At 38.5% G+C, this 15,453-nt stretch overlaps 1 protein-coding gene across 1 annotated transcript in view; it reads left to right on the forward strand.

The window, feature by feature from the left end:
• The window catches only part of SYT10 (synaptotagmin 10), a 59,814-nt gene extending 52,967 nt beyond the window's left edge, over positions 1-6,847 (forward strand). Inside the window, exon 7 of the mRNA XM_073222888.1 lies at positions 254-6,847. Coding sequence (XP_073078989.1) covers positions 254-325 — 72 coding nt within the window. The 3' untranslated portion in view covers positions 326-6,847. The remainder of the gene's footprint in view (positions 1-253) is intronic.
• Positions 6,848-15,453: the final 8,606 nt, after the last annotated feature.

Consider the following 15,453-nt stretch of genomic DNA (forward strand, 5'->3'; position numbering starts at 1 on the left):
TTGAGGCAGGAGTAGTGGTCCAGACAGGCTTGCTCAGCGTGCCGTCTGTGCCTCGTGCGCTGCCTGCACCTCTTTCAGTGTTGGTGCCCCTCTTGCTGCGAAGGTGAACCCTGAAGGGCAGGGGGAGTTCTGTCTACTCTTCAGAGACCTGCATATCGTGGGTGAATATTCACTCTTGGAAGGTAGCAGCAATGACCCACTTTATTTTTTATTTCTTAACCAGATCATACATTATGAAACTATTTTCTTTCAGTTACCTGGCCGGGCAACCAGTTTTGATAGTCAAGGATCCTGTCCATCTCCCAAACCGCCTTCCACACCATAATGCCTCCAAAATAAAACCATCCTGCGAAGGACACAGAATCACATTCTCGTCAAATCAGAGAAAAAAGAAGTGGAGGTGTGATTTCCTCACTTCAAATGTATCGTGATAATGAAAAAAAACTTGTGCAGTTTTTCATTTACTTTCTTGTCCTGTTTATTAACTTTGAACATCTTGACATATTTTACTTGAATACAAATGGTCCTTACTGACAGAGGTATTTTATTCATGTTATATGCCTATTAGCACAAACAGTGTTTTAATAAGTTGTAATGCTTTGCATAAGCAAAGAAATACGTTTTTTAAGAAGAATACATACTTATCTGAAATTAAGGAGAGTTTATGCTGCTGTTGTATAAAGTAGTACGTCACGTGTGTATGGTTCTGATTTTGTTATGAGTATATTCGTTTCCAGTTGTGTACATGATCCTATATAAACCTTAATGGAGATTTTGAACTTAACTTACACAGCATTAAATCCTTGTGTGATCGACTTAACGTTCCTTCCCTGATAATATATTCTTTCACCCTCAGTAGCTTCTTTTCTTGGTGAGGTTTGGCCTCTGCTCTCCTCAAAACTTTGGGTCTTAAGCTTGTTCTTTAAAACATACAGATAAAGCTATAATTTAAAGAACTGTTTTGATTATAAATTTAAGAAGTAATATTTAGTAGCTGGAAAGTGGAGGTTGAGCCATTTGGGCTACCATTTTATACTGTCTCAATGTTCTATTAGGTCCATCAGTTCAACAGTTGAACTGATATTTTTTAAATTCGAATCATCTTACTCTCAAATGTAGCATTAGTATTCTTAAGTGAATAGAATCAGGTGTTCATTTTTTTCAATGTTCTCAAGTACTGTGATGTGTGTATTTCGTGACATGAAGCTGTCATGTAGATCCTATATTTCTGATAGACTACTAACAGACACCAAAGGTACAATACATGTCTCTGCTCATTGTGTTTAGATTGCACACAGTGACGGTGACTTTTAAACACAATCGGAAGCAAATCATCAGAATTGGGTATTTTCTTAAAGAAAGGATGACTTATTTTTCAGCAAATTATAGAAATACACCATAAATGATATAACTTCAGCATTTAATAAACAAATAATTCTAAAAGGCCCAGGCCCACAGTCCTTTCATGAGAGGCTTTTGCCTTCCTAAGGAGCAAGGACCAGGCCACTAGTCGTAAAAACTATGCAAATGTTTTTACATGACCGAACTTTCTTTTAAATCAGGTCAACTTTTTATTCTCTCATGTCTGGACTCTACTGGGAGGTGTTTATATTGAGTGATCTCAACCTTACTTCTGAGATACATACTATGGCGAGGATGTATTTCAAGCTGATCCCAAGATAAGAGGTTTAAGAACCAAAAAGAGGGCAAGGAAAATTTGTACTTAGAATATAAAAAGACATTTATTAGAATGAGACCATTTTATCAGCAATTATAAAGTTTTGATTTTAGTAAAATCCCTTACTCCTAAACATTTTTAAAAAAAGTTTTGAAAAGCCATGAAATTCTGTTTATTGCCATCTCTCAGAATAATGGCATTCCTGTTTTTAAAATGTAAATATTTAACACATTAACATTTTATGTTTTATTTTATTATTTTTATTTTAGTATCATTGATATACAATCACATGAGCAACATTGTGGTTACCAGATTCTGCCCATTATCAAGTTCCCCCCACATACCCCATTACAGTCACTGTCCATCAGCATAGTAGGATGCTATAGAGTCACTACTTGTCTTCTCTGTGCTATACTGCCTTCCCCGTGCCCCCCCCCACATTATGTGTGCTAATCATAATGCCCCTTATTCCCCCTTATCCCTCCCTTCCCACCCATCCTCCCCAGTCCCTTTCCCTTTGGTAACTGTTAGTCCATTCTTGGGTTCTGTGAGTCTGCTGCTGTTTTGTTCCTTCAGTTTTTGTTTGTTCTTATGCCCCACAGATGAGTGAAATCATTTGGTGCTTGTCTTTCTCCACCTGGCTTATTTCACTGAGCATAATACCCTCTAGTTCCATCCATGTTGTTGCAAATGGTAGGATTTGTTTTCTTCTTATGGCTGAATAATATTCCATGTGTATATGTACCACATCTTCTTTATTCATTCATCTACTGATGGACACATTAACATTTTAAAAGCAAACCCAATTGCGTGACATTTTTCAAAAATGCTTATACCATCCTAATGAAAACAAATATTTCTAGCTAACATTTTCTAATTGAAAATAATAGAAGAAACCTGTTTAAAAATACCTGGCTACATTAGGAAGCCTAAGAGAACCACTTACTATAGACAGAATGATTAAAGACTTCACTTCCACCTTGGAATTATTTATTTTACTGCAAATAAAAATTGTCAAATGGAAAGATGAAACTTATACTCTTAATAAAATGACATTTTTGGAGACAATTATTTTGTTAGTAGATACAGCCACAGCTTACAGTTAACTAGCGACTATATTTCCTAAATGAGTGTAATAATAATTTTCACCCAAAAACATATTTTAAAGAACTTTTTATTTGTTTTTAGTAGCTCATGGTTTGTTTGTTTTTTTGCCTCCTATGGAGAAAAAGCGAATGCTTGTGATGAAAAAATGCAAAAAGCCAGCCAACCAAGAGTGTTTAATATGGCAATTGTAGAATAAAGTAAGTTTTTAAGGCAATTTTTAAGAAATGTTTCCTTAGGGATTAGAATAAACTCATCCTGTCAGAGTATTTGTTAATCCTATCAGAGAGAGAAAGGAGAGGGACTTCACCAAAGCATCTTTCATGCAATACATGTGGGAGATCCACCTTCGTGTTGATAAAGCAGGACTATATAAAATGAGAGTTCATATTACAAAACTGTAGCCGCCTTCAGTACCACAACAGCATCCCTCTCCACAGCCACACGTCCATACAAACATAACTGATCCTCTTTCTGCTTGTGATTGAAGACGGAATGTTTTTCATTTCAGTATTTAAAGTCTGGTTTGATGTTACAGGAATCCTCCACTAGCGGGGGAGACCATATTTTAACAACAGCCCTGACACATTATGAAGTTGCAGCCCTAGGTGTGTAATGAATACGTAATTTCAGAGACATGCCAAGCATTAGTCTAGGAAAAAGATGCAAGTGTTGATTCATTAGCATAACAACACAGATGTTCCTTCTGGTGTTTGGGGTTTGTTTATTTATTTATTTATTTATTTATTTATTTATTTATTTCTCCTGATTTACTAAGTAATCTGGGGAATGAGGAAATTGAATATGAAAACTTTATGTTTGTGGCATATGCAGTCTTGCTACGAACATCTGAACAGTCAATGCTGTGTTTCCACTGGTTTCTTAATATTTTTCTTAATTTTAATTTTCTTTGACAGGCCAGCTTTGTTTCTGGTACTTCATTTTCCATTGAAATCTCATGTTATTAATACATTTACAGTTCAGTAAAAAAAAAAACAAAATGTCCTTAGGACTAGTGGCAGGGAACTAGAGATGGGAATTCAGAGCCAAGCACCCACTTTCATACGCAGTTTGGGGAAGGGGGTGTGTTTTCTAGTTACTGCAGGGAGATCACAACTGATCAATAATGACTCAGGTTTTAGATAAAAGCAAATATTTGAACCTATTTGGTTATGATATTTAATGGGCATTTCCACCTCTGCTTATTCTCCTGTAATGTTTCTTATTTTTAAAATTTGCAACTCAGTAAAGAACTACCAATCCCTTAAGGCTTCTGTTTAATGATTAATTACTTCACAGATGGAAAAGTCAAACTTCCATTCCTTTCTCAGATTCTACCATCCATAAAACACAATATAACTTATTTCAGAATGAGTTATCTAAAGAGCCAAAGACTATTACAAATAAATGGACACAAAATCGTCACATTGAACACATGGTCATTTCTTTACCTCTTTAAAAAGAGGACTTGATATTTTATCCCAGAACATATATTTTCATGGAATATAGTTCCATCTGGTCTTTTTCTTTGCTACCTTTGTTGCAATTATGACCAGGTAATTTAATTACCTGATAATTAAGAAAAGAAAAAAAAAACTGGAGTTCATAAGGATTTAAGAAAGTTATTCAACCTCTACTGAATCTAAAGAAAATACCAAGATCTGTGTTCTTGACATAGTAGCTTCAGTTGTTCTGATGTACTGTAACTGATTTAAGCTTTTAATAGTGTTCAGGCTAAGAATCTATTGCTACCAATTAGAAATTATACACTCATGGAAAGTGAGATAATTTGAAGAACTAACCTAACTAAACAGTAGTTAAACACAGATGTTAACATGCAAGAAAATAAAGATAGTGACTACAATATAAAAACTCCTTTGCATTTTAACTTTTAATGGGAAGTAAATCCTCTAACACTGTTCAAAAAAGCTCATGACACAGCATTTTAATAGTTACTCCATGGCATGGCTCAGGAATGATTCATCTGAACCTACAAAGACCCATTATCTAAAATAAAATAGTGAGTTTATGTTTAACATGGGAAACAGAGCTAACTGAACTCAATGCTTTTTCCACTATGTTATTCACTGGTACTCTTTAAGGTAAGAATTTTCTATTTCATTAAAAGACTTTGCCTATATTTACTCAATCTTGGGTTAATTAAAGTGAATGGTAATTTAATAAAAAATGCATTGGTAATACTTGTCATCTGCCATAAACAGTTAACGAAAAGATGTGTATTTGAACAGTGGCAGTTAATTAATATTCAGTTCAAGTGTTTTCTCATCAAAGTAAGAGATTGTTTTCATTTCTACCTGTTAATCATGAAGGATAGGTCAGCAGGATTTGACTTCATGGCATGACAATGTTATGCTATAGAGACTTAAACAAGAAAGCACTAAATTAGGGTCTGCAGTAGGACTTCAGAATTTATTGAATGCAAACATTTTGAATGCTAGAAATGGTGATTAAAAAAACAAGTAGACATTTAAGAGACAAAATAGGCTTTTTCATGTCTGAAATGATTTAAATATGTTCCTAAAAAAATTGATTAGAACAATGCTTTGTATCTATACTAAGACTCTGGAAATGACTTGCTACTGATAGATCTAGAGATGCAAATAGTGTTTGTAGGAAAATGTTTTCATCTCTGACTGACAATGATTTCTTCTAAGCTCACCTGGGTCCTGAGAAACTTCTCTAAAGAGCAAACTATACCTGATCTTGTCATGAAAGGGTGAAAATAGGCCATTTTCTTCAGAAATTTTGTTGTGATTTGTGTCTGCTGTGCACAGAATCCCTATTTACTATACAGAGTGGTGGATTTCAATTATTCAATTTCAAAGTTGTTTTTGTTCCCTGAAAAACAACTTATTGGCTAACCAGGCATGTTATAGAAATGAGTTAAAAATTGTTAAAGAAGTCTCAAAGTTGGAAGGTTAATGGGTTGGATTTCCTTGTTATCTCTTTCAGTCTGTACATCTATACAGGGAATTTTCTTTGGCTACAATTTTGCTGTAGAATCAAGTTTATCAGCCAAAAAAAAACAAAAATAAAGACTATAATCTCTAAAGCTATGGACAAACTGTCCACAGAATCATTCTCTACAAAAAATTGCATGTTTTCCGCTATTTATATCTCTATAGCTCATTTTGTAGGTTTTATTTTTTTGTTGTTTTTCTTTAAAAAGATCCTCAAAGCTTTCCATTTAAAAAGCAGTAATCCCCGTGTGAATAGCTTCATAACTTCTATGACTGCATGAGAAAGAAGCAGGTAGACCAATTCTAATATACAAAATATTTGCATTTGTAATTTTTAAATAAACAAAACATCCAGCCCAAGTTCATGTCATCCACGTAACTTCTTATGACCCTTCCAACTGAGATAAGTGATTGGGCTAATCTGCAAAATGTGGATAAATTATAAAATACAATAAATTAAGACCTTCATTTCAGAATGAAGAATGAAGAAGTCAAAATAGAAAAGATCTGCCTCACTTTGCAATGTGATGATTCCACTAATGAATAGCCAAGATTTTTGCCAATTATACTAAACTAGCAGGAACCACAAAAATTCATTTCCTACATGACATTGAATAATTTGGATCCATCCTATTTGATCCTTTTTTTGTATCATAGTCATTGTTCATAGGTGACTTTTTAACTGAAATTTGTGACGTAATATGTAGCCATTGTTCAAATCAATCTCTTTGACTTCCATATTCTAGAACAGAAATTTTAAAATCTTTTGAAATTTGTGTTTCTGGCTTTTGTACATGATAACCAGCCATTTGTGAAACTTGACAGCATATAATTGTATTACTTAGAACAAATGTTTCGCGACCACCTTTAAAAGGTGTTACACATCTCAGTATTTTTACCATGTCTTCTTTAGAATGTGTGAATATATTTGTCAGGTTCAGATGAATTACGTAACAATGAAACCTCAAAGCTGTTATGAAGTGTACAGTTTATGATTACTTTTGTAAAAGAAAATGGAAAAGCACTTGAAATATAATTTTACTGTTTCATATGTATTTTGAAAAATAAATAAAGTGATTAGAAATGATTTTTGTGTGTCTTTGTAGAAAATACCTTTTCCAGATTTAATTCTGAGACCTTCCTGTTGCTAAGTTTTTTTTTAATAGTCATTACTTCGAGCGCTTATAAGAGAGCAGTATAACTCATTTATCAATAATTTAATAACAAACAACTAACAGATCTTAAAAATGTCACTTAATACATACCATTGTTTTCACAAAATTACTAATTTTGGTCCTGGATTATTTCTCAAAATTGTTAATGTTTGGTCCGGATTATTTCCATTAAGCAGTAAGGAAACAATTGTCAATCTACTGTTAAAAGAGATAAATGCCACTTACACGTTAGCTACATCTGTTTCATCTGCAAAAGTCCCTACAAATACCTTAGCAGGTGGTCCTGTAGTTGGGATATACCAGTGAGGTGGTTCATTTGTGTCTGTTTTGCTCAGACCTTCAAACATATTTTCATAAGGAATGTACGTGTAGCAACTTGTTTGGGGTAGTCAACATAGTAGTGATTTAAAGGAAATCATGATTATTGATAAACCAGGTGTTTCTGCACTAGTCGTTGTTTAAAAAAACATACAACTCCTACGCAGAAGCCAGTAAATAAACCTATGCCTCTGTGTAGAATGAGGCTGAAGAAGAGTGAATCGTGTGGCCTGCCTGGGTTTGCTTCAGCCCTTGCATTCGAATGTGAGGTGCCTGAACTCTAAGCTGCTTCTGAAAAAAGCAATCAGATGGCTACTGTTAAGATTTTTCCATTAGTATTTCCAAAAACCTCTCCAGGAAGTGTTTATACTTATATCCCTACTGACTTCAAATTTATATTGAGAGAACAGACTAGAGGTGTGCAGGAGTGAAGCAGAGAAAGATAACACTGGAGAAGGGACATTTTTGATGGGGGTGGAGGGCTCAAAACTATTTTTCCACATGCTGAGGTTGAGGTGACCAAAACATTCGAATCCAGTGATCCAGATCATTTGCTGAGTGTAAGAAAGAACTCAAGCCTATAAAGAAAGAGAGGGAAATTCTGAAATGGTTATCAAAGAGCACGTTAATGCTGTTGCTGAAGGGATGAGGCATAAAAATAAAAACAATTATGCCACAATGTAGATGGAGCTGGAGGTCAATGTGCTCAGGGAAATAAGTCAGGCAGAGAAAGACAAATGCTGTACGATCTCACTTATATGTGACTCTAGAAACATTGAACTCATAGAAACAGAATGGTGACTGTCAGGGCTGGGGGGTGGAGAAAACAGGAAAATATTGGTCCAAGGATACAAACTTCCAGGATCTGATGGACAGCATGGTGACTAGAGTGAATAATACTGTACTGTATGCTTGGAACGGCTGCGAGCGCAGGGCTGTAATGTTTTCACCATAACAACAAAATGGTAATATTGTGAGGTGAAGGATGTGGTAACTAACCTTATTATGGTAAACATTTGGCAACATGTATCAAATCATCACATTGTACACTTTACACTTACATAGCATTATGTTTCAATTATACCTCAATAAAGCAGGAAAAAATTTTGGCAATAGGTTATATAAGCTAACAAGAAATATATGGGGCTGTGGCCTTAAGGACAACGTCTGAATTGGAGACTTCGGAGTGGAACAGTTCTGGGAGGCAAGAGGTACAGGAGACACATGTGGAAGTGAGACTCCCAGGGAAATAGGAGGTCACCCTTTCAGGCAAGGGCCCCAGACAGTGGGAGCCCATGTGTTTCATATGATCTGAGTGAGGTGAGAGCAGACACTGACCGTGACTTAGACCTGCCGCGGGAGGAGGTGAGGGTAAGGCAATTGTGGTAGACACTGAAGCCATATGAATCTGCTGATCAAGGATCCAGAAGAACAAATGGCACAGCATGGCATTAGGGGCATGCAGAGGGCTAACACAGATCAGTGGAGTGGAGCCCCAGGGCACCGTGAGAGTGTGCACGGGGCAGAGGTTGTCTGAGCAGCAGGAAAGCCAAGCAGCAGATTTCCCTTTGGAGGCCCCAGAGGGTGGGCTCTCGGCTTCCCAGGGTTCTGAGCCTAGTGTTTTGCAATGGAGCATGGGGCAAACTTTCTTGACCTCTTCGGCTGACAGCTATGGGAAGCTCTTGGGGAACAGGTCTTCTATTAAATTGTACTATCCAAAAACTCAGCTGTGCTTCAAGTCTCTGAAAAAGTTAACAGCTTTCCCCAAAAGAAGAAAGATTAATAGCTTTTTCGTGAGTGTTGGGAGTTGGGAGCGTGAGTCACTTCACCCCCAAGGACCACCCCCTGACCCCAAGGGCCGATCTAGAATGCTGGCTCTCTAATGTGAAGTGTGTGTTTTCATTTTCTGGTGCTTGATGGCACTTAACTTTGGATAAAATGTAGGTAGCTCCACCATAAATGGGGACTCTTCAGCTGAGGTTATCGGACAGTCTTCAGTTAATTGAATCTCTTACCCTTAAGTTCTTTTTGATAAAAATCAATTTGTGCAACCCATTTTGGTTAAATGAATCATTCACATACACTTATAAGCTGTATCTATACCTTGAAAGCAGAGACTAAAACACTTCAAGGGCTCTTTACATAGTGTGATTTGTTCACCCTGGGTAAGAAAAGTTTGGACCGGAGGCTGTTCGTTAACTACCATGTGTGAAGCCCGATGCTCTATCCTGAGCTTCCCAAGGGAAGCAGCATAAAAAGGCAGCTTCAACTGAATGTTTATCACCTGAACTGCTGCCCTGAATCATTTGTATGGGAATGACCAGGACGCCACGCCCCCATCAACTGGGACACAGACTGGAACAAGAGTCCGCCAAAGCCCCACCTGAGCAGGCAGCACATCCATCGCCTCTGAGCACTGTGAAGCTTCCTCCCCTCTCTCCACTGGGCAAATCCCATTTCTTCTCATAGGAAAGCTAATAATTCTAGTAATCCTAACAGACGTCGAGGTTTACTAACTATTTACCAGTAACTGCCTATGATCTCGGTAGGGGCATTTGGGACTCTAGTCGCTAGCGGGTGAAGAGACTGAGCCATCGCACTTCCAGTAGCCTCGCCTGAATATCACAGTTTGTAAATAGCAGGGCCATGTTTTTATTTAGGAAGCCTGACTCCAAAGACTTTTATGCTGCAAACTGCACTCTATCGCCTTAAGAGGCTGAAAGAGGGGCTGGACTGAAATGGCAGGCAACTGCCCTTCCTCCCAAAGTATAGGATTTTATTCCTTTGCTCTTGATCTCTTCTATGTTTAATACAATGATTCTGAGCCCTAGCAGACCCAGTGTTTTTTTAAAACAAAAGGTTTGTAATACCTCCTTTCATGTTCTGAAATAAAATTCATAGTGCACAGTAAATATCATCTCCAGACCCTGCACTTTTCAAACAAAGATTTGGCCAACTCCTGGAAGATAGTCTCTAGTCGCCCTGGACTATCGTCATTCCTGCAAAGAGTGTGTTCGTTTACCCGGGGCTGGGCCCCAGCAGATAGCTTATGCGAGCAAAGTAATTTATGGTAGAGGTTTTGGGCCACAGTGTCAACCTGATGTCTGAGGAGCTGAGACTGAGTAAAGTCGGCCACGTGAGCCCTCCAGAACCTCAATAAAAACCCTAGACACCACGATTTCAACAGGCTTCCCTGGTTGGCAAAACTTCACACATGTCAAGAGCTTCCAGAGCTGATCGATGGCCTGATCCATGCCCATCACTATAGCACGATGGGGCCGGCTCAGTGTGGCATCACCCCAAACTCATTTCCCCTTAGAGCAGAAGCAGTGGTTTGGCTCTTGAGGATGGGATTCTGTTTGTGTGTGTGTGTGTGTGTGTGTGTGTGTGTGTGTGTGTGTGTGTGTGTGTGTTTGGTGTGAGAAGTATAGGAGTACACGGGATACAGGAAGAAGTGGTGATTGGGTTTTTTGTTTTGATTTTACATTTTCATAGTTCGATGTTGCTGTTTTCGTTGGGCTTTGACAGCACACGAATATGAGCAGCAGATGACCCAGCACATTTCTATAGGGGCGAGTGCTTTGGGGTGACTGCCCCGAGTGGGCAAGTCCATCCGAAACTGAGCTCCTGCCAGCCCCTGATGCACTGTCATTTGAAGAACCCTAGGTTAAGTGTGGGCAGGGTTGTGGTGATGGTATCACTAAGGAAGACAGGCTTTCTGTAGGGATGTCCGCACTGAGGGGCCAGCAAGCCCGGCTGCTGGCCCTCATGCAGCTGGCGCCCCACGCCGGCTGGGTGCCCCCCAGATCTCAGACTGCTGCCATGTTCTCCACCCCGAGACTCAGACGGCAGACCCAGGAGACCTGAGTTTCGAGGTCATATGTGCGTGTTCCCGCCGGGTTTTTGATTTGGAGTTTTGCTTGGGGGGGAAGGGGCAGATGGTGATTTGTTTGTACTTGAGTCTTATGCTCGCCCACCCAGCGGGCAGAAGCGAAGCGTGGAAATGTAACGGAGGAGGCACCTCCCAGCGGCTTCTGGGCTTTGCTTCCCAGATTGAAACTCCTGGGTGTGCCTGCGAAGGGCATCAAAGGGCACAGAAAAGGGGTGCCACGGCCAGTCCCCAGACCATCCCCCCGCCCTTCCTAACAACCACTTGTCCCCTTTGGCCTCTTACGGTGTTTTTCCCGTGACGGACGTGGCTCACGGTTCTGCCAACCGCCCTGTTCTTTCCGGGCATCCCGAGCGTCCATCGGCCCAGTGGCCATCACAGGGAACCGCAGGCTGCGTGGCTTAAACAACAGACCCTGATTTTCTCACAGTTCTGGAAACTGGCAGCCCAAGATAAAGGGGCCAGCAGGGTTGGTTTCTGGTCAGGCCTCTCTCCCTGGCTGGCAGGTGGCACCTTCTCCGTGTGTCCTCACGTGGCATTTGCTCTGCGTGTGCAGAGGAGGAGAGAACATGTCCTGTGTCTCTTCCTCTTCCCATGAGGACAGAGGCCTATTGGGTCAGGAGCTCACACTGTGACCTCGTTTAGCATTAACTACCTCCTTGAAGGCTTTATCTCCAAATCCAGCCACACTGAGAGTTAAGGCTTCAATGGAAGAACTGGGGTGGGTGGGGAGGCATAATTCAGTTTAGAGTGCTGAGTATTGAGTTAAAGGAGGGAGCCAAGAACCCCTATTCTACTGGTGACTGGCCTCTGTCTTTCCCCCAGCCTCATTCTCTCGGTTTCTCTCTAAGCAGCGTTATCTTTTTATCTCTCCACTTCTACTTTTCCACTTATTTCTCATCTGCACTTTAGCACGGAAAAGGATCTATAGCTCCTGAATTTTGGTAAAAAGGAGAACAAATTCCAAGTTGAGTACATTCTGACACCATTTTTCCTAACTGCCCAGAAAGCACCGAATCTTTAATATTTCTACCCAATATTAAAACCCCCTTCTCTTCACAGCTCCGTGAAATCTGATGCCCGCTATGTGCAGATGAACACCATGCGATTAACATCAGCATCGTGTTAATTCTTGTCTGTGACATGGTTCACCAAATCACTTGGCTGTTTTTCTCCAACACAAAAATATATTTCAGATTCCAGTTATGTGAGAACAATCTTGGTCACACGTCCAGCTGTATTTTATTATCTGGCTCAGAACATTTTGTCCTTCTATTCTAAATCACGAAGTGACCTTACCAGTTAACCTCCAATTATTGAAATAAAATCTAAACCACTTCCAGAGACGTGGTCGTCTCTAAACGCATGTGGCAAAACTGAATAACACTGAACTTGTTCTAATTTACCTGGTGTAAACCACCTCAGCATTTCTATGAAACAGCAAGAAACCTGAAAATCCTGCAGTTCTAAAGAAAATACTATACGTATTTTGGAGAGTTGGCCCAGTGAAATTTGAGGGTTAGAAAAAATTTGCTGCCCCAGGTAGAAGATACACACCCTTTGATGGACACTGGCCTTTACTATGTCCCTTCCCCTTCTCTCCTCACCCGCACATGAATTTAATGCCTACACTCTCGGTAAGGGCAATCAAAATCCCACACACCCCCAATTAGTGTCCCCTTAAGAGTCCAATACGCAGATTTTTTTTACTCAGCTTTTATGCTAAAAAACTAGAACTTGAGATGACTGGTATATTGGACTGCTCTTTTAACTTGTCTCCCTGTCAAAATTATAAAATTTTTAGTAACAAAAGCCATGTATTCCTTTATAATACATAATACAGAATTAGAGACATAGCAGGATTATAAGAAATGTATTTTGCTTTGATTTGATATGATCAATTCTTTTTTTTTCTTTTCTATTTTTTATTGAAGTATAGTTGATAATACAATCTTATATTGGTTTCAAGTATATAACACAGTGATTCGACAGGTCCCCATATTATTAAATCCTCACCCCCGACTAGTGAGGTCACTATCTGTCAACATAGAAGGATGTTACAGGATCAAGGGCTGTATTCTCCATGCTGTACCATCATCCCTGTGACCAACTTATATTATAATTGAGAATTTTTGTGCCCCTTTATCCCACTCCCACTCCCCTATGGTAACCACCAGACACTTCTCAGTGTCTATGAGTATACTGCTCTTTTGTTCATTTTGTTTTGTTTTGTTTTGTTTTTATATTCCACAAATAAGTTAAATCATATAGTATTTATCTTTCTCCACCTGGCTTATTTCCCTTAACATAATACCTTCTAGGTCCATCCATGGTGTTGCAAATGGCAGGATTTCTCTTTTTTATGGCTGAGTAATATTCTATTGTGCATATGTACCACCTCTTCTTTATCCATTCATCTATTGATGGACACTTTGGTTGCTTCCATGTCTTGGTTATTGTAAATAATGTGGCAGTAAATATAGGGGTGCATGTATGTTTTCCAATCAGGGATTATGTTTTCATTGGGTAAATTCCTAGAAGTGCAATTACTGGGTCATATAGTATATCTGTGTTTCGTTTTTTGAGGAACCTCCATACTGCTTTCCACAGTGGCTGCACCAGTTCATATTCCCACCAAAAATGTAGGAGGGGTCCCTTTTCTCCACGTCCTCACCAACACTTGTTATTTCTTGTCTTTTGAATAGTGGCCATTCTGACTGGTGTGAGGTGATTCTTCATTGTGGTTTTGATTTGCGTTTCCCTGATAATTAGCAATGTGGAGCATCTTTTCATGTGCCTGTTGGCCATCTGTATTTCTTCTTTGGAGAAATGTCTGTTCAGATCCTCTGTCCATTTTTTAATCAGGTTATTTGTTTTTGGGGGTAAGTTCTTTATATATTTTGGATATTAACCCTTTGTCAGATAAATTATTTTCAAATATATTCTTCCATGCTATAGGTTGTCTTTTTGTTCTGCTGATGGTGTCCTTTGCTGTACAGAAGCTTTTTAGTTTGATGTCATCCCACTTGTTCTTTTTATATTTTGTTTCCCTAGCCTGTGGCAATGTGTCCAGGAAAAATTGCTTACGCTTATGTTCAAGAGATTTTTTTGCCTATGCTTCCTTCCAAGTTTTATGGTTTTATGTCTTATGTTTAAGTCTTCTGTTGATATAGTCAATTCTTAATTCAATTAAGAATCCCCCTCTAAATTCTTAATTACACAAATAATCCTTAGCATATTAAAAAAAACATGCTTGGTAACATGATTATATTTGCATAATCAATAAACCGTATAGTATGTTTTAATTGTCTCAATTGTATTTTCTATTTGGTCTTGAAAATAAACATCTGGATGAAAAAAAATCACCCTGTAAATATCAAAAATATTATTTTTTATTATTATAACCATAAATTGTCCAACCTGACTCTTGCTGTGCAGCTTATTACCATTACTCTATTTCTTCTGGAGAGAATTAATGGCAGGGCACTCCCTAGAATTTGTAATGACAAATTTCAGCAACCACAAAAAATTGTTACGCTCTATTTTTTTTTCCAGAGAATATTCAATGTTCTCTCTAGCAAAGAATTTAGATGTAAGAAACCATGAAATTTTAATCACAGAAATAACCCTCTCAGCTTGATAAAACCATCACAGGAAAGGAGATTTGCTAAAACTAGACATCAAAGGTAATCGGTAATGAAGTGAAGGAAAAGAGATAGTTGGAGATAGGACACCACTGTTTGGTCTGATTTTAGATCAGATCCCCTATTGAACTTTTATTGCACAATGCTGTGAGTATGTGTAAGGAGAGTAATGACATTTTTGTGGACCTAAGAAAGAAACAGGAAAGATAAGTCAATAAAAGGTGAGACGACTATGGTACAACTCACCAAGAGAACCATAATCCAAATAAGGATGCCTGAGAATTTCAAAGCTCTATTTCCAAAGGACACTCAAAAATCAGATTGAATCATATAAATGTAATGTTATCTAGTATTTTTCACTTGGGGTTATTGAATGCATGTTGTAGTAACTAAAAACATGTGAAACACAACAGAAATGGACCAATGGAGAGAACCAACCCTTCTTATGTTGGCTACAAATGAAGAGAGAAGAGGTTGAACTTTAATGTAAGTTGGAGTAAAATCAAGATCTATAACAGTGATAAGGAAGGCAAGTGAAGGTAGGAAGTTTCAAAAAGATGGACAGTCAGCCAAGAAAGGGCCTGATTAACTGTAGATGTCTTGTTCTACAACCTTAGGGAGGCAAATCTTACCACGACAGTTTGGGAATTTCAGGTTATATTGG

This window comes from Manis javanica, chromosome 15, assembly GCF_040802235.1.
Source record: "Manis javanica isolate MJ-LG chromosome 15, MJ_LKY, whole genome shotgun sequence".
NCBI lineage: Eukaryota > Metazoa > Chordata > Mammalia > Pholidota > Manidae > Manis > Manis javanica.